Here is a 25,493-nt window from a genome sequence, read left to right on the forward strand (position 1 = left end):
TTAGAAGAGCAGAAGTATGTGTTCGGCAGAATGGGCAGCATTTTCAGCAATTTTTGTAATAATAAACTTTATGATTACTTCATATTATTTCATTATGTATTCCTAATTTTCCATTACGGCAAAAACAAACTTAAACTGCGATAATATCTATCGAGACAACGATCTACAGTGAGATCCGTTATAACGAGACGTGATAAAGTGCACGCGTACCAAGCGAAAATTCAAAGTCGATTTTCTCGAAAACAAAGCCTCGAACGAAAAATGTTTATTCTATATTTTCGACTTCTTTTTTCGCGTAGAATCACCCCCTTTCCGCTTGTACCACAAGTTACCAACCACTCTGTATAGCTGATACAGATATTATATTCGCATAAATATTTGAAATTCAAGTAATTAAATACATAATATGTAATTATATTCAGGATGTGTAAAATAATACAAATTTAAATATAATCAGGAGAGGTAAATGAGACAACGTAATATGAATTTGGAATAAATTCAGGCTTTCAATTTTAAGGTGCTGTAAAATAGAGACGAACTGTCAAAATTAATTTTTTAAGCGGGAGGCAACTCAATATAAATTTGTTGTACAATGATATCTGATGATATACAGCTATCCGTGAAACAACCATATTACATGATCATGATTTATAATTAATGATTATCCGCCAACAATTAAAACACCACATGCTCAGTAATGCTGCTACGCTACCTACTGGTGAAAACTAAAAGTAAAGTCATTCAAGACGATTTATGCAATTTAAATAAGCTACACTGCAATTGTGAAATTGTTCAATATTTGTATACTATAATCTTGTTTAAATATTGTATTATGTATGTTGTATATATTAATAAATATATTTTTCACCTTCTATTAAATAAAAGTCAGTATCGTACCCAGTAATCCCTAGCAATGTAGATTGAAAATTACTTCTTTATGTATTAATATCATTGTTTCTGAAACAATTATATTCATCTTGTGGTATATGTATTTACATATGTCAAATGACCTAAGGACTATAACATTGGATGAATATCCATCTCTCTTAGGTGATCGATTGAACTTTAATGTATATTAAATCTTTATCATTCGTAGTCTATAGGATCCTAACCTATTGAAAAAGGTGAATGAAGGATGAAAGTTAAATTGAATTTATTCGTTTATTTCATAAATAAATATTTCAATTACAATAATGTGATATATTATTCGCAATCGAAAACTCTGTTTGATAAGACGGAGATTAATTTTAAAAATTGGGAGGAAGAGCTAGAGAGAACGATGCAAGTTCTCCCAAATTTTATCACAGTTGACGAAGAAAAGTCATTAATGGAAGAAATTGATCCTTATGTGAGGAGACTAAAATATGAACAGTCGCATTGGGATGATGTTAGTATAATTAAATTGAACCATCACTATTTCTATGAAATTTTAATTGTATTTCGCTAAATTGATTATTATAGGCAATACATAATTATAGAGAAACGGAAAAAGGCAAATGGAACAATGATAATACAAAGATAATAAATAGAATTCGAGAGAAAGCATTTTCTAAAGATATGTCTCAGATTTCACTGATACATATTTTAGACTTAGCACCAGAAGGATGGATAAAGCCACATGTTGATAGCATTAGAGTATGTATCTTACTTTTTAATTTCTAACACAAGCAGAATTTACATAGATAGAATTTTTCTTCATAGTTCTGTGGAGAGATTATTGCTGGTTTAAGTTTATTAACTGATAGCGTAATGAGACTAAAAATGGTTGATAATGTAACTTTATATAAAGATTTTCTATTACCAAGAAGATCTCTATATATAATGAGGTAAGAGTAGTGATTCCTTAATTATTTATATTATTTACATTATATTATTATATATTATATTAATGCAAATCATATATATTATTTATATTATGTACTTTAATTCATTTATATTATCTGTTATCTTCACTTTATAGTGGTGCAGCTAGATACAATTATAATCACGAAATTCTAAAAAATGAAGAATCTTTTTTTAAAGGACAACATATACTAAAAGGCAGACGTATTTCAATAATATGTAGATGTCAACCACAACGTGATGCTTAGTACCATACAGTTGTACATAACTGTTTCAGAAAGTTATATTGTACATATATAAAATATATTATTTAATACATTATAAATAAAAATGATTTAATAGAAAGTAAAAGAAAATATATATATATATATATTCTTTTAGGCACGTGAACTCAAAGATAAATATATACAAATGATCACGTGACGCTGCATTTATTGGTTAATAGTCGCTAGTATATTGTAATCTTCAGAGATGATTTTAATTAATATTTTAAAAAATGTTTTAATTGAGCGGCTGAACTTATTTATTTAACTTGTAGTAAAATATGCTTAAGAGGATAATGTTTTGAAAAATAACTTTTTATTTTATATCACAGAATTTTGAATATGATGTAATTTCCCCTAGATTTTGATTACATGGTTTTATTTATTTTCTCTCGCCAATCTCATTAGACTCTCTTTTATAATAAAACTAGATCATATTTTATAGTGAATTTCAAGGTTAAAAATCCAAATCATGAATGTTGATATACAGAAGTAATATGAATATTTTAAATCATGTTCTCGACGGAGATTAGAGACGCGTTAGCCACAACCGCCTCGATTTGCACGGTTTTACAATTTTTAGCCGGCGTGTAAGTAAAAATACGAGCCTTCAACAGACTTACTCTTATGAAGAAAATTTTAAAATATAGTTGTATAATTTATTGTCATAATCATGAACAATAAGATCACAAATTATAATCATATAACTTCATAAAACTTTCTTTTGATAATGATAAGAAAAAATCTAAAGAAATAAGCATTAATTCTCTTTTGTTACACTCAACAAATTCTATTATCTTACAATGAAATCAGAAAGTTACAAAAGTATGTTTTAGGCTAGTATGCAGAAAGATCATTAAAAATGGCAGTACAGGAAATAGTTCAATTTTGGCATTTGTAACATGTTATACATCGTAAGTGTTATACCTTTTTGATTTTAAAAACAGTTTATTGCTAACAGATGTTAATTTCCCTTAATGATTGTTCATTTGATCCTCATATCACTGCTTAATTTATAAACATTTTAATGACTCTTAAACATTTACTTAACGTTTATTATTGGAGTCAAGTTCTTGTATAAAATGTTACAGATGTGTCTTGTGGATGAGATACGGTATGCTTATTGGAGATCGATTTATATTGTTAGTGAATGTTTTTGGCTCCATACTCCAAGCATCTTATGTTTACATATTTATTTTGTATAGTGTACAAAAATTTAAACCAATAAAACAAATGATTGCAGCAACTTGCTTCCTTGGAGTTGTGTACTTTTATAGTTTTTATGAGGAAGACAGAGCATTAGCTGCAAAATATGTTGGTTTCCTTAGTTGTATATTAACAGTATTATTTTTTGCATCTCCATTAATGATGTTGGTAAGTCTCCCAATTTTTTCAGTTTATAATAATTGCTTGGCTTGAAGAAGAGATAATGGAATAAAATATTTTTTAGGCACATGTGATAAGAGTTAAAAGTACAGAAAGTTTACCATTTCCCATTATCATGGCTTCTTTAATAGTTTCTTGTCAGTGGTTTGCATATGGTTGCCTTCTTAATGATCGATTCATACAAATACCAAATTTCTTAGGCTGTGTATTATCTGCATTTCAACTTTGTTTCTTTTTAGTTTATCATAACGATAAATCTAATGAGACTTACTTAATATAATATTAACAAATATATGTCACGTATTATGTACTGTAAACAAATAAATATATTTTTTAACATATTGATCATAAATTAAAATACATGATTTGTACTCTCAAAGAGAAATATATTTTTGAAATAATTAGTCGACTTCTTAATTGAAAGAAAACACTACTTATTCTTCAAATTTGATTTCTTGCCGCTAAAAACTGCTGCTACGAGATTTCTCAAACACTTCTGTTGGCACTATAAAATTCCCTAAATATCAGAATAAGAACTAATAAATACACAATTTATAAAAATGCAACGATGGCATTAAATAATATCTTATTTCTAAAACCAAACAAATTACATAATACATTTATAACAAAAACTATTTTCCATGTATTAAACCTACAAATTACTTTTCCTTTCTACTTCTAGTAAATCTATAAATTACTTTCCTTTTCTTACTTTTTCAACATATATTAATTGATAATTCGAGCATATATCATTATACTTTTTACATTTTGTTAATATAAAAATATAAAATATTCAAAAACAAACAACTTCATAATGCTTAAAAACCACATTAGTGCTTCATCTGAACTCCGTATTAGTCATACATCTGTTCTAAATATACCAAAACAAATATTGTTTAACTGTTGCAAAATTACTACTCATATTCTAAAAAATCTTTCTCGCATTTTGCTGTTATAATATCGTTCAAGATAATCGATTTTCTCCTAAAAATGCTGCTTTAAAGGCGGAAGTTGACGGAACGTATATATTGGTGAAACACATTAGTGGAGTTCCGGGGCGGGCCGGTTGGCAGCACTGGCAGAGGTGGTGGCGAGAAGAGAGAAAGAGGTGCGGTGTTGCGTGACTGATTGCGAGTCCGAGCGTGTGTGTTTGTTGTGTTGTACGAGGAACAAATTTGTACTTCTCTTATTTGGGAAGAAAACGAGGAAAACAAAAAAAAAAGGAAAATAGGGAAAACCGTTTCGCTTGATCTTTGTTTTTGGGGGAAATAGACCGCACGTTTGGAAGAGAAAAGAATCATGTCGTCGTACATCCAGGTTGCCGAGGACGAAGGCGATGAGCCGATTGAATTGCCGACTGAGGACGATAGCACACTTTTATTGACTACCGTAACCGCCCAGTTCCCCGGGACATGTGGCCTGAAATATCGGAATCCAGAATCTCGGACGATGCGCGGCATTCGTCTCGTTGACGGGCGTCTTCATCCACCGGAAAATGGATGGGGCAAGGCGATTTACTTCTGTGTTTTTCCAAAAGGTGCTTATTTCACTATGAATCGTTGCTTTTTCGATCGCCCTCTCTCTTTCTCTCTCGTTCTCTTGGTGTATATATATATATATATATATATATATATATATATATATATATATATATATATATATATATATATATATATATATATATATATATATATATATATATATATATATATATATATATATATATATATATATATATATATATATATATATATATATATATATATATATATATATATATATATATATATATATATATATATATATATATATATATATATATATATATATATATATATATATATATATATATATATATATATATATATATATATATATATATATATATATATATATATATATATATATATATATATATATATATATATATATATATATATATATATATATATATATATATATATATATATATATATATATATATTTCTCTCCCCTATTTCCTCCCCTCCTTCTCCCCACTCCTTTTCAAAAATGTACTAACGCCACACGAATCAAGATCAACTATATGTATATAGTATGCTTTTGCATACTGGAGGAACAGAAATATTAATACACACATAGATTGGTTTAGAAAACTTTTGTATGAATTTTGAAAACTGTAGTTAGATTATGGATTTTTATGTAAATTTATGTATTTTTGGGAATGTAATTGGAAAGGTAGAATCTCGTAAATGTAGAAAATTGGTTTACTTTTTAAATATTGTAGATAGCACTATGATTTAGATGTTCTATATATATTTCCATTTTATATGCATTTTGTACAATTTTGCAGTTTCAAATTTATAAATGCATAAAAATCCGCAGTCGTGTAATTTTGCAGTTTTTTTTTTTTGTAAAATGTAAAAAGTAGGGGTTGAGAATTATTATGACATCAGTTTTGACTCTTGAAACATTATTTCATAAAATTTTCATACGAATTTCAAGAAAAATTGTTACATGTCACCTAAATTTTTACTTTGGTTATGATTCTTATGAGGGTTTCATATTGATTTTAAATGACTTTTTTTGATTCTAAATCTGATCTAGCATCAATTCTTTTATTGATTTTATGATTTCCGAAATTGTATGTTTTGATGAAAGTAGTTTGTGGAATATTTATTATTATTTATCTTTATTATACTATTTATTATGATGTATATTTAAGATTTAAATTCGAAAGTTATGTTTTGCAGATTTGTATGGGATTTTATAACTAAATTTAATATGTGTTGGTATTTCTGATCATCACTATATATTGATTAATGTGAAACTTAAAAGTTTCTTAAACTTATCAATTGTTTATAACAAATCGAAGCTTTTTTTATTCTTGTGAGTTTAGTAATATTATTGTTGCTAATGCTTGATCTTGAATAATTCATGTTGATCTTATTATGATCTTCAGACTGCAGATGTTTACGCAAATTTACGTTTTTGTGAATGTAACTAAGTGAAGTTGTTACAGCTACTAGCTTGAATATTACATATACTTGTTCAGATTACACAAAATGCATGTTATGTAATTTTATATTTAAATTTCCTATAAATGCATAAACATCCATAGTTTAATGGTCATTTTACTCATATACTTATCTTTTTCGAAGTCCAGTACATGTGTTTGTGTTTGTTATATTTTGAGCTTTCAAATCCGTCCTCTCTTCTTTTCCTTTTTTCATGATTTATGTTTTTTCTATTTTTGTTTTTACTTTTTTTCAATAACATAGAACTTCGCCTTTTTGCATATTGCATAACTTTTTTGTTAATCCTCTGATTCCCATAACTCAGACTAGGATACAATGTGGAAAATATTTGTTAATTTCTATCTCTACAAATATATTTTAGTATATACATAAAATTTCCTTTTCCCATTATTTAATGTAAACAGCAAAAGCTTTTATCTATAGAATAAAAAAAAGAATGAGATAATGCAAATAACAAAATCCTGGAATTACAATATTAATTCTACATTTCATATGTATATAAAAATTCAAGTATCAAAAAGCTAGTATTTTTATACAAATTTATTATGCAAATTACATACTGTATATTTTTTTGATATTGCAATACTGTAACTGATCGAGTAATCAAAACACATTTTCTCTACAAAAACAAGAAAAATCAAATATATCAAAGCAGCCATTAGAGTTCATTAGTATCTATAAAGTATCGATTTGCTTATGTTGTAAAGCAGTTGAAGGTACATATGGGAATTGGAGGGTCAAATACTTATATTTATTTCTAAATAGTTTAAAAAATTAGTTTCTTATTAACTTTGATCATTTACTACATCTAGTGATATTAATGTAAGCATATGCTAATATTCAACTGAATGAATGAACATTCACAGACCTGGATTATAAATATGTTAGCATTGTATTCTTAACTCATATTATTAATAACGTCTATAAATATCTATATATTTATAGCTAAAGTTTGTTTACATCTATGTGAGAGTATAAAATTATACATAGATGTGAACCTGAATGTTTAATATAATTGTGCGCGCGCGCACACACACACACACACATACACACCCATAGTCACATACGTATACAGTACGACACAAATTTTTTGTATTTTTTGAAAAGTAGTTATTTGTACTGGATTTCCATACTTCTGTTTTTTTATTATTATTTTTATTACAGTTGCATTTATTTTTTCTCTCTTTCTTAAATTATATATATATACGTGTAGAATCTTGTGATATGACAAACTTTTTTCGGATGAAGTTCTAGTAAAATGAAAAAAAGTTAGTAGACATGAACACTTATATCTTTTCAGAGAACAAACGTAAATCTGATGACAATTTGGAAAATTCCACAGCTAAGACTAAAAGAATGGAAACAAAGTTGCGTTGCACAGACTTGATCGTACTTGGTTTACCATGGAAAACAACCGAGCAGAACTTGCGAGAGTATTTTGAAACATTTGGCGAAGTACTCATGGCACAAGTGAGTTTCTCAATTTTTTCCTTTCACCTTTTTTTTTCTGTTCTTATTTAAATATTCCTAAAGAACATGAAAAAAGAGGGCATTAAAAATAGTTCAGTATCGAATAGTGAATTAAAATCTTGAAAATAATTACAGATTAAAATTTCATTTCAATCTAAATTTTGTTGTAGGTTAAAAAAGATGCAAAGTCAGGACAGAGCAAAGGGTTTGGCTTTATTAGATTTGGAAGTTATGAGTCTCAATTAAGATGTCTTGCTCAGCGACATATGATTGATGGGCGATGGTGTGATGTCAAGGTTCCCAATAGTAAGGTAAGAGCATCATTATGTTCATTGAAAAACATTAATTGTTTCTTCATGTATCTGCAAGTAGCTATGAAATGTTTAATTATTTAACAATTGTTTAAGATCTTAATACATATATGTAGGTTATTTGCATGCGAATCGTAGATCTGTACCCGCGTTTCGTACTATCCAATTTATCATGTACCAATAATGTAATTTTCTGATAAATAATTATTCACAAAAATTAATATATTCTTCATTTATTTCTCTATGAAATAATACAAATATAAAATAATTTTGTACTATTTCTTTGTTCTTTAAAGTGATTTAGTAAATATAATAAAGTAATGCATATTATAAAAAAGATGTCCCAAAAATTATAAAAGCAAAAAAGTTGTTAATTAAGTAAATGGCAAAATTACTTTCTTGCAATGAAAGACAATATCTTTATAAGAATGATTTTTCTATATATATTTTGTATAGATCTATGATGCGCGCTGTAAGATATTAGTCGAACTATAAACAACAGTACGAATTATAAAAAAGATAAAAGAATGATTAAGAGGCCTGACTAAGGCACAGACGCGGATGGAATCTTGGTTGAAAAAGTTCTTTTCTCTATTCTGAATCTTTGCACAATGACTATAAGACATATAATTGGTTTCCATTTACAATTTTTGAACGTCATCTTTTATATATATCTCTTGAGGAGAAAGTATACTGTGGTATAAATAGATGAATGTGTAGTCGATTAAGTGGCATATTTATAATGGAAATGTGATATATGTGTGTGAATGCTTTAATGAGTGTAGTACAATGCAAAGTGAGATACTTTAAGAAAGTATGCTTGCGTGCCCTTGTAAATAACATTGGTATGTTTGTGTTCTCTTTAAATAGTGTGGAAATTTCACGAATATGCTATGAGAGCGTACCACTGTCAGACAAATAAATACGGAAATTTGAAAATACATACCCAATTGGTTTATACAGAACTTAGGACAGATTAGTTGCAACATGTAGGACTACTATTTTATGAACTTGATTTCCTAGTGCGAAATTTTCATAAGAATTCTGTGTACTGTGCAGCTGTTAACTTGTTAGAAAAATTTAAACAAAAGTATCATTGCATCTATGGGACGAGATTTAGAGAGATCGATCTTTTTTCATGTTAAAACGTATGTTATGCACTGGGAGTGAATTTTAAATGATAAAATAGTCGAGTACTGGTTAAATGTGTAACTTTTTGAAAATGATAAATATTGTAATGGGTATGGTTTGCGTGACAGTGTGTGCAATCGAAGGTGTGTAATGTAACAAATTGTTATAATCTCTTGAAGTGAGCACTGAATTTTGCGAAGAGAACTTCCAGGTCATGGTTAGATTTAACTTACATAAAACGTCAGCAAGTATAGAATCATTCAGTATATGGTGTCTTTTACAATCGATTTAATATAATACTTGTAAAATGGTATTGATAACGATACGAACAAATAGAGAGTGTACAGTTCGTAGATGAATGAAAGACGCGTGATGTCTAAAAGTCGTGCCGTTCTTATTACTATAAAAGATCTTCTATTAGCGCGTGTTACGATGATAGTTTGAAACTTTATAATTGGTATGTGGTATGACACGTTGAAACAAAAAGAAACCTAAGAGAAATAAAACAAAAGAAAAAATATAGAAAAAAAAGTATGTTAATGAATGAGAGTGCGTATATGTGTGTGATTCAATCAATTATAATAGATAAAAATTGTATGTGATTGTCGAGGGCTGGTGTATCTGGTTGCAGAATATTGATGGCTTAATGATGGCTCGTCAGTATGATACGAGCAAACACAATGAATGCTACCGCCCTATACCGGTTCATACGCCGAGTAGTCGACGGGTACCTGTGGCGAAACCGTATATCAACTTAAATACATCCGAAGCTGCTAATACACCTAGGTACGATTCAGAGTACGATTATAAAACAACGCATTATCCATCGTACCCTCCTAATTATCCGTACGATGATAACAATAAGTACAAGTACGAGGGCCAGAACTATAATGCGTATGAGAAACCGAGTTACCCATCTTATGAGGATCCTGGGTACGACACACGTAATTACATGGTCCAGCATACAACCGCAGCAGCCCCGAATCCCAGCGCCGCATATCCGTCCGACACAGAGTATACAAGATACACCAACTACGAAGGACGTGCTGTGTACCCGGTCATGGAAAATCCGGACTACACGGAGAAAGCCAGATATAATTATGGTTACGATCGAAACTATTATGAGGCGGATGGTCGTTACGCATCCACGGACTGTAGATATGCACTGGATGTCAGATATCCAGATACCAGACACGCGGACAATCGAATTCCAGCTGATAGTAGAGAAGCTGATTGTAGATATCCGGTGGACAATCGTGATATGGATAGAAGATACGCTGTCGATGGTAGGGACCCGGATGGTAGATACGCTATTGAGAATAGAGAAGTAGACGCCAGATATCCGCCAGATTCGAAGGAAGTAGACGCCAGGTTTACAGATACAACAAGATATCCGGCTAAAGAGAACTATTACGACCGTTATTACAAGCATCGCCCATCGAGGGATCACCATGTCTCTGATACCTCAAGATACTGATGAGTCTTGTTACTATCGTTAAATACATATGTGTCACGCTTCAACGGGAATAGAGATTTTCATGATTGGAGATTGCTTGTAAACGCTCAGTTCATCATTTGTATGAGATACCTTCAAGCGACAAAGAATTTTCACAATGTGTGTTCTTTTGTAATTTGTTTTAACTCTTCAATTGCTCTCATACCTCGTATAATATTTTCTGTTTATTAGCCTGTTGGGTCGTTGATTTAATTTATTAATACAATTAATAATATCTATCACCCATCATTGGTTAGAAATGAATACGAACGATAATTTTGAACATAGACATTTCTCGATGAAAACTAAGTGAAAGAGAATGTATCTCGGTTTAACAAGCGAATCTCTTGAATTTCTGTTTCCTTGAATCTATAAGTAGTCACATGGTATTCGCTATAAAGACGTAAATTATATATATTCCCCTTGATTCGTGATCTCTGTTGCAAATATAAAAAAATAGAGAAAAAAAGAAAAAAATGTTATTTACTTTTAGCAATAGCTTTGAATAACTGTCTACATTTTATCATCAAACTATTGTGCTTATTCAGTTTAAGATAATGTAATATATATATATAGCATGAAATTTTACATCGAATATATACAGAGAAAAAGGAGATTGTACAGATTTTGTGCATGGATTTTAAAAAGGCCATAGTGCTTAAGTATTATATTATATTTACATATATATATATATTCATGGGGATAAAAAATGTAAATTGACCAGGCGATACCTTTTTTCTCAAATCGTTAATTAGACGTGTATCAAAAAGATTTTTCTATAAAACTTGACGTTAGTGCAGATTAACATTCTTTTCTCTTCTCTTACTTATTTTTATGCGAAATATTTGGACATTCAATCAAAGATTTTAATAATTAAGCTAAATAATAAAGTTAGTGTGTATTTGACCATTATTTTTGATAAATGATACATTATTGTATGTACATTTATAACAGTAATGTGCACTGTACGCAAGTTTTATTGAATAATATTAAAAGAAAAACAAAAAAAATCAAAAAATTACCAAAAACCTGTGAAAATCTGTTGTACATGATTGATTGATTGTGCGTTTGTGCGTAGGAGGGAATGATTCAGCAAGTACCCTGCAAGGTATTCGTGGGACGCTGTACAGAAGACCTAACTGCTGATGATCTGCGCGACTATTTCTCCAAATATGGCGAAGTGACGGACGTGTTCATCCCAAAACCTTTCCGTGCATTTTCATTTGTTACTTTCTTAGATCCCGAGGTAGCCCAGTCCCTATGCGGCGAGGATCACATTATTAAAGGAGTGTCTGTACACGTGTCGAACGCCGCGCCGAAGTCTGAGGGGAACAATAAAAATTTCAATAATCAAGTGAACTCGAACATGCGTAGAGGCGCTCCAGGTCCCGTCGAGAATAACGTGCAGGGAAACTATCAGGGTAACCGATACATGGGCCACTCAGGTAACAATATGGGTCCAAATGGCTGGAACAATCCAGGGAATCGGGGCAATCTGGACATGCCTAACCTTCAAGCATTGGGTATTACTGGGCAAAATAATGGCGGCGGTGGCGGTGGCGGTATGTCAAATCCATTGGCGATGGGAGGGCTGAATTTGTCCGCGTTACCAGTCAACCCGGCTTTGGTCGCAGCTGCACTGAACCAAGCATCTTGGGGTCTGATCGGTAACTTGCAGAATCAGGGAAACGATCAGGGCTATTCGAACCAGCCTGGCCCACCTGGTCAACCACCTTCAGGCAACAATAGTATTGGTAACAGTGGAAACTCTGGCTTTCTCAGTTGGATGAATCAAGGGGGTGGTGATGGTAATACTGGCAATCCTGGAACAGGTGGTCCAGGCCCGAATAATCCAAACGCATCCCAAGGTGCTTGGCAGAATCATCCAGGACAACGTGATCAGAAATCAAACACCTTTCTCAAGTACGAATAAGCTGCGTCGAGGGTCCCAGTATAGTGCTGGAAAGGGCGACGAATCCGTTCCTTTGATCCTGACACACGTTAACTACAAGTGACAAGAGTCTAGGCAAGTGTATGTAGGTACAAAATAATCTTCTTCATTTATATAAAGAACAGAACCAAAGCCTCTATCTCTCAATGGAGGAGAACGGGTTCCATGATTATTCTTTCTGTATGTTCCACTATTTCAGACATACAGAGAGAAATGATATATTTTCTTCCCTTTTTTTCTACTTTTATTCAAATTCAATTTCATTTGATCATGATGATTATATATACATATACATATAAGATAGTGTGCTCCGTGGAGAAAAGTAACAAACAAAATGAAATAACACTTTCTGTCTTTTAGCACGTCACACAAGAAAATGATATGTATTTCTAACTCTACATCTCTGTCTTTTTCTCTTTCTCACTTTCTTACTGGCTTATGGAGAAATTAGCACAATATTCCTTAAGTGCGTGTTTTAGAGAGGACGGATAGCTTCGATCATCTGAACTTGCATACTAATTGTATGATCTCATTTCAAGCGTGCGGTCTAACCAACTCAGTATGTACAGAATGTACTAAAATGACAATGATGAGGATGATGATGCTGCTGGTGATTATGGTATGATAATGATCGTGATGATGATATATATGCACATATATAATATATGATGATTGTGGATGTGTTGTAGAAGAACAAGAACGAGATTTATTGTAGCGAAGTACGTATATGTGCTTATGTTTATTTAAAGTTTCGTGCCGTGTGTTTAAATGTGTAATTGAGAATTAAAGGACTTAGTGCGTACACAGAGTCCAATAGAGTTTGTAGAACATGAGATTAAAGATTTTCGTCAAGTGAAAATCATCAACTTTGATCTTGATCTTCTTGCTGGAGCGCCAGTGTCATTACACAATGTTGCATTAATGCCACTGGTATACTCATTTTAATCGAATCATCAACATAGATCTATTTGAATTTTGCAACTGTGATTTAATTGAGGCAAGATACTAACGGTCATGAGATTAAGAAAGGTCAATAAGAAGATTTAGTTGAAAGACAAATTTCATTTTTATTTAAGTAATTGCATAATATATCCCCTAACAAAATAAATTTAGAATTTTATATAAAAAGAATATTGAAATCAGAGTGCATTTACCTTATGTTATAAAAATGAAGTTTAGTCTTTACTGCTTGATTCTTTTTTATTAGTTTTTCTTTTTCTCTTCTTTTTTTCTAACTTACTTCTTCGTAGTCTTTATTACAAGTAAATTGTGAGTGTATAAATATATATATATATTCTCAATGCTAAATTTATCTTCTTAATCAAGCAGATGAAGTTTCAAGGGGCCGTCTATTCATTTCTAATGAACAATTTTATGTTGCAACAGCAACATATTTACGATAAGTGTAATGTTCGTTTTTCGTATGAGAAACCGTTGGAATGTATGGGAAAGAATAAGTGTGAAATTGAAGTTGCATACAGATTGATCGCAGCTACCCGATATTTAAAATGCCATTAATTCTTTAAACGTTTTGCCTTAAAAGGAGAGAAAGAACAAACGGGGAAAAAGGAAAAAGAAAACGTTTCTAGCGCGTGTATACACGAACGATTTATGTGAGAAATGTGTTTTACATTGGGTATGATAGGTGCGTAACAAATATTTCATTGATTGATTGCGTGTGAAAGGTGGCATTTCTAATCTTTCCGACTTCTTATTTTTTTCTCCTTTCAATTCACTTTAAAGACATGTTGCAAGCTTTTAATATATTTTTCGCAAGTAAAAAAACAGAAAGTAATATAAGTCTGAAACAATATAAGCTGACATATTTTACAAACTGAGAGTAGAGTATTTATTTTCTAAAGATCAAAACAATGGCAAAAAATTCACTCGTATTTCATATTTAGTAGCCAATAAACTCTTGCGTAGATAAACTTTTAATGAAGATAGAAAAAGATAACTGCAGTTGAATTATTTTATGGTATTAACAATACGCTGCATTGAAATTAATGTAGGTGGGATATTTCCAGATTAACAATTATGAGTACACATTATTAAGGGGATATGAAAAGGATTTTTGTGAAAGATACACTTGTGTTATCATATCTTTTGTGCATGATGTTAATTTTAGAATGTTTCGTATTTGACATGCATATAATTTTATTAATTATCATTGAGTAATGCGAGTTTCATCTTAATAAATATGTATTATTGTTACGAAACCATGTAAATGTTTCTAAATCATTTAAGCAAAACTCTTTGAACGTGTACTCCTAATTGTAAGATTAAACAAATATTATATAAACGTAAACTCATAAATTCTATAAGTTAGGGCTTTTAAAGGATTTAAAGGATTTCGAGAAGAAAAAAGTATATAAGTTTATAATCTATGTAATTTAATGAATTGTGATTCGATATACTATTTTAGAAAGCTCTAATTTTATCTAGAAACCTATGTAAACTTCCAGTTGCGTAATATTCAGTCAGACTTGCAATTAGCAGTACGTGTTAGCATGATTTGATCAAATATTTGAATAGCCTGGCTCACCGTGCTTCTTAAGAGTGTAAAGAAAAAAAAGAAACGATTTCTTCTATTTTATTAAAAAATCGTTGTTTTTTTCTTATTTTGATTTAACGGATTGAGGAGATTATTATTATAATCGACAATTAGATTGGATTGTTTTACCTCACGTGTCTCTCTGTGTGTGTGTATGGCGGTCGAATGTATTTGTTAATGGTCGTCTAAGAACTACAGGCATGAAAGTCTAATCGAGAAGTGATTTCTTGCTGTTTCACGATCACGAAAGCATATAGATATTACTATATGTGTCTGATGCAAAAACTTAAACAACGTGTTGATAATGATGAGTGAGTACATTGATAAATGTGAGGTGAGCGGTAATTAATTACGAAAAAACAAAAGATGAAAAAAAATATTTTATGGATGGAACACAGTCGTTTATTGAATGCCTGAATATATATATAGATAAATATATATATATAAATATATATGCATATATAGATATATATATCTTTATTGAAATCCAGAATGTTTATACATAATGTAAAGAAAACATTGATGGAAAGTGCGTCGAAGTTTATTTATTGACGTCCTGCTGTAAATGATAATCGATATACAAAGACTGTAGTTTAAGACAACTTTTAACAGACATTAGAACCGTTTCTAGCTCATTATTATAGCCGGCTGATCTATTTCAAATCGTTCGCTATTCACCATGAGAAAAATATTTGTTTAATTTCTTCTGTTGAACATCTAACATAAATCTAATCGTGCAATTAATAACGTATATATTGTTCTTCGAGGGTGAAAACAATGCTTTCCTCTCCTTAGAGAGTCATCGCGAAGCGAATTCTACATCCATATATTTATGAATCAGTTGAATCCAACTGTTGCTCAAAAGATGCCTTGCGAAACGATTTGGAAATGATCTACGACGAGTGTGTAAATAATACGTAAGGAGCATTAATGTCGTTCGTGGACGTTTACGAATTTTGTTGTAGACAGTTCTCTATTGTAAATTAATAATTGAGATTGCGTTTCAAATGAGAATATTGAGAGTGATGATGACCGAATAACATCAAAGTTTTGTCATGTGAGAATGTTATTTTGATAGGTGGCAGAGATTGATTCTTATTACATAAGTTCATTACAGGATGATTAAAAACTATACACTGGCAGTAGTTTATTTATACACATTTTCAAATTCCTCTGCTGGACCACTTGTTAACTACCTATTTCTGTGTTCGATCAATATCACATCATTTTTTTAAATTATAAGAAAACATATAATGACAATTTAATAGATAGCTTATTTTATGTAATTCGTTGTATGTATTATGTGTGTGTGTATGTGTGATATTGTTCGAATTAAGAAGCGTTTCATTTGATCCTGCTTTTTTTCAAGCTACTCTCTTTTTCATTTGAGGAAATAGAAAAAAGATATGCGCTAACAATTCTTTTATGTGGAATCAACGACAATTATATTCACTTACAACTTCTTATACACGAATTTATTTCAGGCCTGTGATACCTTCTTTAATTATATGCTAATGTATATTGTTACCTGTTACAAGGTGGTTCAGATTACTGGAACCATTCAGGTGACTCTGTAAACATTTTTAGCAGATGATGTGTTGATCAACATGAAAATTACAAGATTTGGGAAAACTGTGCAGTGTGTTATCCAAGTTTGTTGTATCTCTTGACAATCTTCAATGTTTGCAGTGTGAATCTATCATGGAGTAAATATGTCTACATGCTTATATACCAATATATCTTATCTGTGTTCTGTGTTTGATTAAACATTGATAAAAGTTATTAGCAATTTATCATTGTATATACATTGTAGTACACTACAACATAAATTTGTATCCCTTAACATTTTATCAAAGACTTTTATAGATTTTCAGAATCTTGGAATGTTCTTCCAGTATCAGTAACAAATTAATGAATCTTTGTGCTTGGATAAACAGGAAACTTTGCTGGAGATATGCTGGAGGAACATTCCACTAGAGATCAAATGAAACCTTGAAGATGGTACTAAGAGATAGAAAAGCTTGCTGTATTGCATCACATTTCAAAAAATCAGTCCCGACCACTTGGACCAGTCTATACACGTATATACTTAATTTCACATGTTACTACTCTGTCAAAGTACAAGAAAAGGAGAGAAGGGAATGAGTGAGTGGTTCTATCGCAGACAATCACACCATGAATGGAAGCATTTTTGTGAGTTACATAACAGGTTACCGTCCAATCGATGAATGAACTTGATGATGGTGATGATGATGATGATGATGATGATGATGATGATGATGATGATGATGATGATGATGATGATGATGATGATGATGATGATGATGATGATGATGATGATGATGATGATGATGATGATGATGATGATGATGATGATGATGATGATGATGATGATGATGATGATGATGATGATGATGATGATGATGATGATGATGATGATGATGATGATGATGATGATGATGATGATGATGATGATGATGATGATGATGATGATGATGATGATGATGATGATGATGATGATGATGATGATGATGATGATGATGATGATGATGATGATGATGATGATGATGATGATGATGATGATGATGATGATGATGATGATGATGATGATGATGATGATGATGATGATGATGATGATGATGATGATGATGATGATGATGATGATGATGATGATGATGATGATGATGATGATGATGATGATGATGATGATGATGATGATGATGATAGTGGTGGAGGTGATAGTGGTGATTATATGATGATAGTGATGATGAGGATGTTGAGATGATGATAATGATGAATAATGGTAATGAGGTTGAGGATGAGGATGAGGATGAATATGATAATTATGATGAGGATGATGATGACTGGGAAGTAGACGAGAGGCTAAACTTCGCAACAGGTGATTACGAATTGAAATGTATTACTTACGTACTATCGGGTTTTGCGTCATTAACAAATCAACACTCAACTCAAGGTTGAAGTCTCCATTACAAATGACGCTTCCCATTTTCTATAATTCTCGCTACTATTTCGACGCACGGATGATGGGATTACCCAATCCGGTAATTTATTACATTTTTAACATTTGATGGCCTATATATTGGACAAATATTACGAAATATTCATACTTCTTTTTCATTTTTTATATATACATATTTTTTTACTCATTTCTTTTATGGAATAAATTAATCATTTAAACTAAAATTATTAATTGCTCTGCTTATATGTGTTATTCACCTTCAGGAATCACTCTTACCTTTTTGACCTCTAATATTTCACATTCTTAAATATAGTAGATAATTTAAAGAAATATGTGTAATATAAAGAGATTGATATAATTCAGTGTCAATTTAAGAAATCACCTGTACAAAATCATCAAATAGCACTAAATATTTTTATAATTTTTCATCTTATAAACATGTACTAATTCTGATACATTTTTCTTTGGCAGTTTAGATGAATGAATTATTCTCTATAAATTCAAATGGACCGATATATGCTACTTGAATAATGAAAGAATAGAGGAGAAGCACGAACACGTGTTACACAAGTGTTAAGTAGATACAAAAGAAAGGAGTGAAATGTCATTAAAAAAAAATATGTGATAAAAGTTCATGTTTTGTTGTAAGCTAGTTGTCCAATGAATTATTTATAGATGATAAATGTTACTGTGGGTAAAAATTAATTCATTGATGTTTTTGTTTGTAGAAGTCATTCATTGATGAACTCAATTAATTATTCAGTGACTGGTTGGTGGGAATAATTTGACTTTCAAAGTAGGAATTCTGAAGTATGTACTTCGAACCTTTGCATACCAATGACCATATTTACAGCTGCAAAGTAAAAAGGTGCTCAAGGTGCTTTACTTTTTATTTACTGGTTGTATTTATAATATTTTAATAAAGTATGTGTAAACTTATATAAATAATATTTATATATAGGAAGACAACCTAATAATAAAATAGTGGGAGGTATTACAGTATTTACATAATCGAATTTGGAAACATAATGATTGTATAAAGAACTTTTAATAAAGTATATTTTTATTTGAAGCTAAGAATAACTTGCCTTTCCTGTGTCTTTAAATCTACGTATATTTTCTCACATCATGTAAAAGTACTATTGATTATTTAATAAAAGTAGTTGTAGTCAATGACAATATTTAATAAAAATCTCAACATACGTATATGTATTTACATATATGCCTGTTTTGTATTGTAATGACAGTATGCAATGAAGTATTTATTAAGATGTATTATTAAATATTTAATATTCAATAAATAAGCAATATTAATCAACAATCTCCATCATTTTATATACAAGTGCATTTGAACAATTTGTAAAAATATCCTTAATGACTGTAATAAATGTAAGTATTTTCAAAATATGAAGTAGCTAATGTACAGACAAAAAAGAATAATTAGTACATTTTTCTTATAAATAATCCTCCTGTTTTATCAAAATATTCTCAAAATATTTTCATTTTCTGATTCTTACATCATATCGTATAATCGTTTCCGCATTATTAGTTTAGATTCAAGCGATCTTTGTAAAAAAGAAGTAGCGTAAGAATATCATTTTCAACTAAATTAACTGAAAAAGCAATTTTCTTTCTAATATTACAAACATATTTCTTATAAATGTGGTATATACATTTCTTGTTTTTGAAGATCGTAATAGCATTAGCACAACCCTGTGAATAATCGCTCCAAATTTAGGCAGAATTATGTTGCGCAGAATAAAGTAAAGTTAAATGATTATTAACTTCTAAATTCTAAACTACGTACTTATATAACTGAAAATTATATAAGATTTTACATCTAGAAAAAAACATTGTATATATATTTTTCATCATTAAAATATTTATCATTAGAGTGCGGAATTTTTATACTTTTCTGGAAATTCGAAGATACAAAAATGCATATAATGCGTAAGATATATGAAATATCCAAAATGTAGTATGAATGAGCATAAAAATATTCGCAGTTAATTCATCATATATCTGTTTCTTCCTAGGAAAGAAAATTTTCTGAATAAAGGAAAATTTCAAAAATCGATTTTTTACCAATTTTGCAATGCAAATAAATGCAGCATTGAATGTGACCAACAGTATGTGTGGTAGACCATAGTATCCAAAGTTTGCAATCTTATCGATGTAGTTGATTCATCACCCCACTACTTGTTCACCTCAGTGTTTAAAGTAGACGGAGAAGTGTTGTAGCGTTATAGCTTGTAGCCGTCACGGAAGACGGAACTGAATTTTTGATCTTTCATAGTAGAAAGAATGGCACCGACATTTAGCAAATTTGCTACAAGACGCACATTAGCTGGTGCTTGTGCTTTAACTGCGTTAATATGGATTTTAAAAAAAAGAAACCGGAAACAGGTCGCGAAATGCAGGTAAAATCTCTGTGCATACGTATACATGCAATTGTTGGTGCTGTTGTGATATTGAACATTTACTTTATCTCGCAGAAATGCCTGGTCTACTAATGACATTCAGTATGTTATTAAAGAGGTAAGAAAAAAAATGATTTTTATCATTGTACATACAATAGTTCACGATAGTATTCGAATACTTATCACAGAAAATTTTTATGATTATAATACATGCATTATATGGAATTTTTTAAAATTTCGTTAGCGCTATGATAGACACAACTATCGTGATTATAATAGTAAAATTTGAAACCAATCCGTAAATGTATATAGAAGTTACAAGACATTTATTCCAAACATACACTCAATGAAAAATTGATATACAGTATGGTTATTAATTTTAAACATACAATTAGTGCTAAAGATGGTCTCACTATATATTGCCGTTTATTTATTGTAGGGAATAATGACTTTATATAATCTTTGCGAAGTATATTCTAAATATCATGTAACTTCTGTATACATTTTCAGATTCATTTTGAATTTTATCAGTATAATTATGATAGTCATGTCTCCTTATAGTGCTAATAAAATTTCAAAATGTTTTATACAATATATACATATAATATATACATGAAAGTTAGCAACAATAAATGTTCAAATATTTTCATGAGTCACTGAAGAAATAATTTTTGCAGGAGGAAAAACCAAAAGGGCCAAGAGCTCATGTCAATGTTAGATTCTTCAGACAATTGTACCAATTGCTCAAAATTGGTATACCTTCAATGGTATCCCTTGAAATGGCTTTTGTTCTCCTTATCGCAGGGACACTTACTATAAAATCTATCTGTGATTTTTGGATGATAAACATGATCACTTCAGTAGATGCGTACGTTTTGATATTTCTTTTCAATCTTGATTTAAAAGTATGGTATGAAAATTTATTAAGTTTTCGTTTGTCTTTTCTAGGTCAATTCTTAGAATGGATAAGCCATCATTCAAAAGAAATCTGTTAAGATTTTTGTGTTTAATACCAGTGGTAAGTGGATAGATCCAATATAAAAAAATTAGAAGTTGCTTTCATAGGCTGCTAATGAAATCTTTTCATTCAGGCTGCCAAGCAGCTTTATTTTCTTACCAATTGGAAGAAATTATTGATATAATCTTCCATGATTATATTTATTTAGATATCTGTTGTGAACAACGTACTGAAATATAGTACATACGAAACAAAGTTGAGGTTACGTACAAATATCACACGAAATTTATTGGATCACTATCTTAAGTAAGTCAAATTTCTTGTCCTATCCATAACATATATTTTAATGAAGTGTATGGCATTGATAATGATCAATGCTGTTAGAATGAGGAATAATAGATGGAAATTAATTATAAATTCTTTAATCTTTTTTTGTAGAGGCTTTACTTATTATAAAATGAGTAATTTGGATAGTCGTATTGCAAATCCAGATCAACTTTTAACTACTGATGTTGATAAATTTTGTGAAAGTTGCACGAACCTGTACAGTAATATTACAAAACCTTTATTGGATATTGCTATCTACGTCTACAGACTTACAACTAATCTTGGTGGAGAAGTATGTGAGATAAAAGTCCTATAGATGTAGGGATACAATATATCAATAATAAAATATACATCTATTTTACAGACACCATTAATTATGCTTTCTTATCTCATCTTTGCTGGTGTAGTAATAACTCATTTACGTAAACCCATCGGGCAGATGACAGTTAAAGAACAACGTCTCGAGGGTGAATACCGTCATATTAATTCCAGGTTAATCACTAATTCTGAGGAAATTGCATTTTATCAAGGAAATAACAGAGAAAAATTAACTATTCTTAGTAGTTTTCATAAACTTGTAAGTTACAGAATATATATACTTAATATTTACTTGTTACACGCAAGTTAACAGTCTACTCCAATATTTCTTTTGCAGATGACACATCTTCGTAAATGTCAAGAGTTTAAAACTCTTATGGGAATAATTGATAATCTCGTTGGCAAATGTAAGACATTCTCCATAATCTAACAATGTAATTAATTGCTCATTGGTACTAATTTTCAATTTGATCTTTATTTCAGATATGGGGACTGTGGTCGGTTTCTATGCAGTAAGCATACCTTTCTTCATGGAAAACTCTGCTCTCACAGAAAGCACTAACCATCGTTTTAGGAGTTATTATACTTACGGTCGTATGTTAATAAAATTGGCAGAAGCCATAGGTAGATTAGTTTTAGCCGGGAGAGAACTGACGCGACTAGCAGGATTAACTGCAAGAGTGACTGAAATAAAGGACGTCCTTGACGATCTAAATTTAGGAAAATACGAAAGAATAATGATTTCCGATTTTAAAGACGAACCAATTGGAAGTCCGGGTGAAGGAAGAATAGTGAACAAAGATAATGTCATAAGATTCGATGGTGTGCCTCTAGTAACTCCTAACGGGGATATTCTTATCAAAGAACTATCATTTGAAGTAAAATCGGGAATGAATGTATTAGTTTGTGGTCCAAATGGATGCGGGAAAAGTTCTTTATTTAGGATACTCGGAGAAGTAAGTCGTTATAACCTTTTCAATAATAGCTTAATCTTATTTCATATGTTCATTCATATCTCGAATTATGGAAAATTGATAACATAGTTATGGCCAGTTTGGAGTGGGACAGTTACCAAACCTCCGCGAGGGAAATTATTTTACATACCTCAGCGTCCTTACATGACTCTGGGTACCTTGAGAGATCAAGTAATTTATCCTCATACAAAGACAGAAATGATAAGACGTGGACATATGACGGACGAAGATTTAAAGAAGTTGCTAGATCTGGTTCAATTGGGCCATCTATTAGAGAGAGAAAATCTTACAAATAGCGAGGGGCAAGGTTGGGACGTCGTGGCTGACTGGATGGACGTTTTGTCGGGTGGCGAAAAGCAGCGCATAGCAGTATGACATTTCTATTACAGAAATGACAAAATATAGAACTTGCATAATATTGGTTGCGAATTCTTGCAGATGGCTCGAGTATTTTATCATAAACCACAGTTTGCAATTTTAGACGAATGCACAAGCGCTGTTAGCGTTGACATCGAAGATTCGATGTATATGTATTGCAGACAAGCAAATATTACATTGTTCACAGTATCGCATCGACGATCCCTTTGGAAACATCACGAGGTTTAGGAATAAAATCATTCGTTATTTTAAAATTACCTAATTTATATTTAATGTTATATGCAATTTATATTTATGTTTATTTTCAGTATTATTTGCAAATGGACGGAAGAGGAAATTACGAATTCAAGGCTATCGAACCGGATACGGAAGAATTCGGGTCGTGAATTTTCATGACCCTTGCATCTAATAATACTTGCCACAATGCAAGGGATTGTCGTTTTTTGTTCAACTAATTTCGTATAATTTAAATATAAATATGCAGTGTACAGCGCATCTACATTTGTATTATATGTATCTCTGTATTAGAATCGTCTAGATTCACGGATACTTTATTATTGTATACTGTATATTTTTATATATTACATTTTTATATATTGAATATTTTTATATCAATGTCTTTTACAACAAAAAAGATAACAAAAAATGGGTAGAATAGTGTGAAAGAACATTAGTGTACACTGCAATTTAGGCCTTAATGCTATTGATTTGTTTAAAAAAAATGTACTGTCACGATTCATGTGTTCTTCCAATACTACGTTGTGAAGAAAGAAGGAAGCTATGGGAACAGAAATCTTTCAGGTGTAACATTAAGCTATCGGAATAACATATTTTTGATACTTAGTTTTTCAAGATTACACCACATCATAAAATATTAAAATGTGTGACATATGCATTAGAAACAATCTAATGTACATGTATATGTGTATAAAGCTATAGTTTAAATCGTTTTATACTTTAAAGATCAAAAATAATTATGATTTGTTATGTGTAGATCACATTGAATAAACATTACCAGAACTTATATCGAATTGCTGGACAATAAGAACGTGTAATAAACTCGGTGATGAAAATTGTATTATGTTAATATCAGATTCTGAATATCCATTATGAGAATTGGAATACTAAATATACAAGTAATGTATAAAAGTAAAGTATAAGAATGTATTAGAATAATAAGTACACATATTATACAACCCACAAATCAGAGGTATAAAAAGACATTCTATAATTTAAAAAGAAGTAGTTTATCATGCTATAAGTGCTATAAGATATTTCAATTTCTTCAAACTTAATAAAGTTGTAAAATCTAGGTGATGGAAAAAATAGCAATAAAAACATACAACATATTTAACAAATCCTTTGAATTCCTTTTTGTAACCAAAATTTGCAAAATGCACATGATATGTAAAAAGATATCAAGTATTTGAAGAAAATTATACATTATAATATTTAATAGATGAAATAAATTCCTATTCCTATGTGTTTATTTGACAAGATATTGCTTAGTACCTTACACTTTGACTGTCATGGTGGTTATCGGTAACCCACCATATTTTTTAGAATGATTAAAATGAGATAAATTTTATAGATTAACAAATTTTCAACAATATAAATGACTTATTATTAGATAACATTGCCAGAAAAAAGGTGCGCAAACAATATAATATTTTGCAAAAATTCAATGTTATAGTATAATATACCTCAATCTATTGCGA

General features: G+C 30.4%; 3 protein-coding genes across 7 annotated transcripts; all 3 read left to right on the forward strand.

Annotated features, from left to right (window-relative positions):
* The first annotated feature begins 842 nt into the window (after positions 1-842).
* On the forward strand, positions 843-3,892 carry LOC100743141 (alpha-ketoglutarate-dependent dioxygenase alkB homolog 7, mitochondrial). 2 transcript variants are annotated; one of them, XM_033320630.1, is made up of 6 exons: positions 843-1,387; positions 1,462-1,635; positions 1,702-1,826; positions 2,942-3,019; positions 3,197-3,479; positions 3,556-3,892. In XM_033320630.1, the coding sequence occupies exons 1-6, from the start codon at positions 1,136-1,138 to the stop codon at positions 3,769-3,771; spliced, it is 1,128 nt and encodes a 375-aa protein (XP_033176521.1). In that variant the 5' UTR covers positions 843-1,135; the 3' UTR covers positions 3,772-3,892. The 2 variants fall into 2 exon arrangements, with proteins under 2 accessions (XP_033176521.1, XP_003489435.1); XM_003489387.4 differs by lacking the exons at positions 2,942-3,019; positions 3,197-3,479; positions 3,556-3,892 and adding an exon at positions 1,961-2,187 and having other exon boundaries at positions 868-1,387.
* Positions 3,893-4,550: 658 nt separating this feature from the next.
* Positions 4,551-16,565, forward strand: LOC100742833 (TAR DNA-binding protein 43). Of its 4 annotated transcripts, XM_012385390.3 has the most exons (5): positions 4,557-5,028; positions 7,809-7,978; positions 8,149-8,289; positions 11,994-12,669; positions 12,748-16,565. In XM_012385390.3, the coding sequence occupies exons 1-5, from the start codon at positions 4,791-4,793 to the stop codon at positions 12,846-12,848; spliced, it is 1,326 nt and encodes a 441-aa protein (XP_012240813.1). In that variant the 5' UTR covers positions 4,557-4,790; the 3' UTR covers positions 12,849-16,565. The 4 variants fall into 4 exon arrangements, with proteins under 4 accessions (XP_012240811.1, XP_012240813.1, XP_003489432.1 ...); XM_012385388.3 differs by lacking the exons at positions 11,994-12,669; positions 12,748-16,565 and adding an exon at positions 10,052-11,921 and having other exon boundaries at positions 4,551-5,028; XM_003489384.4 differs by having other exon boundaries at positions 11,994-16,565.
* A 4,029-nt stretch (positions 16,566-20,594) lies between these two features.
* On the forward strand, positions 20,595-25,133 carry LOC100742596 (ATP-binding cassette sub-family D member 3). Its single transcript, XM_012385447.3, has 12 exons — positions 20,595-20,820; positions 20,896-20,938; positions 21,498-21,688; positions 21,769-21,838; positions 21,987-22,084; positions 22,217-22,397; positions 22,470-22,682; positions 22,761-22,830; positions 22,907-23,379; positions 23,467-23,766; positions 23,836-23,997; positions 24,084-25,133. Exons 1-12 carry the CDS (start codon positions 20,705-20,707, stop codon positions 24,159-24,161), a joined length of 1,995 nt encoding a protein of 664 aa, XP_012240870.1. The 5' UTR covers positions 20,595-20,704; the 3' UTR covers positions 24,162-25,133.
* The last annotated feature ends 360 nt before the right edge of the window (positions 25,134-25,493 follow it).

Source organism: Bombus impatiens, unplaced genomic scaffold, assembly GCF_000188095.3.
Source record: "Bombus impatiens unplaced genomic scaffold, BIMP_2.2 scf_0320, whole genome shotgun sequence".
Lineage (NCBI taxonomy): Eukaryota > Metazoa > Arthropoda > Insecta > Hymenoptera > Apidae > Bombus > Bombus impatiens.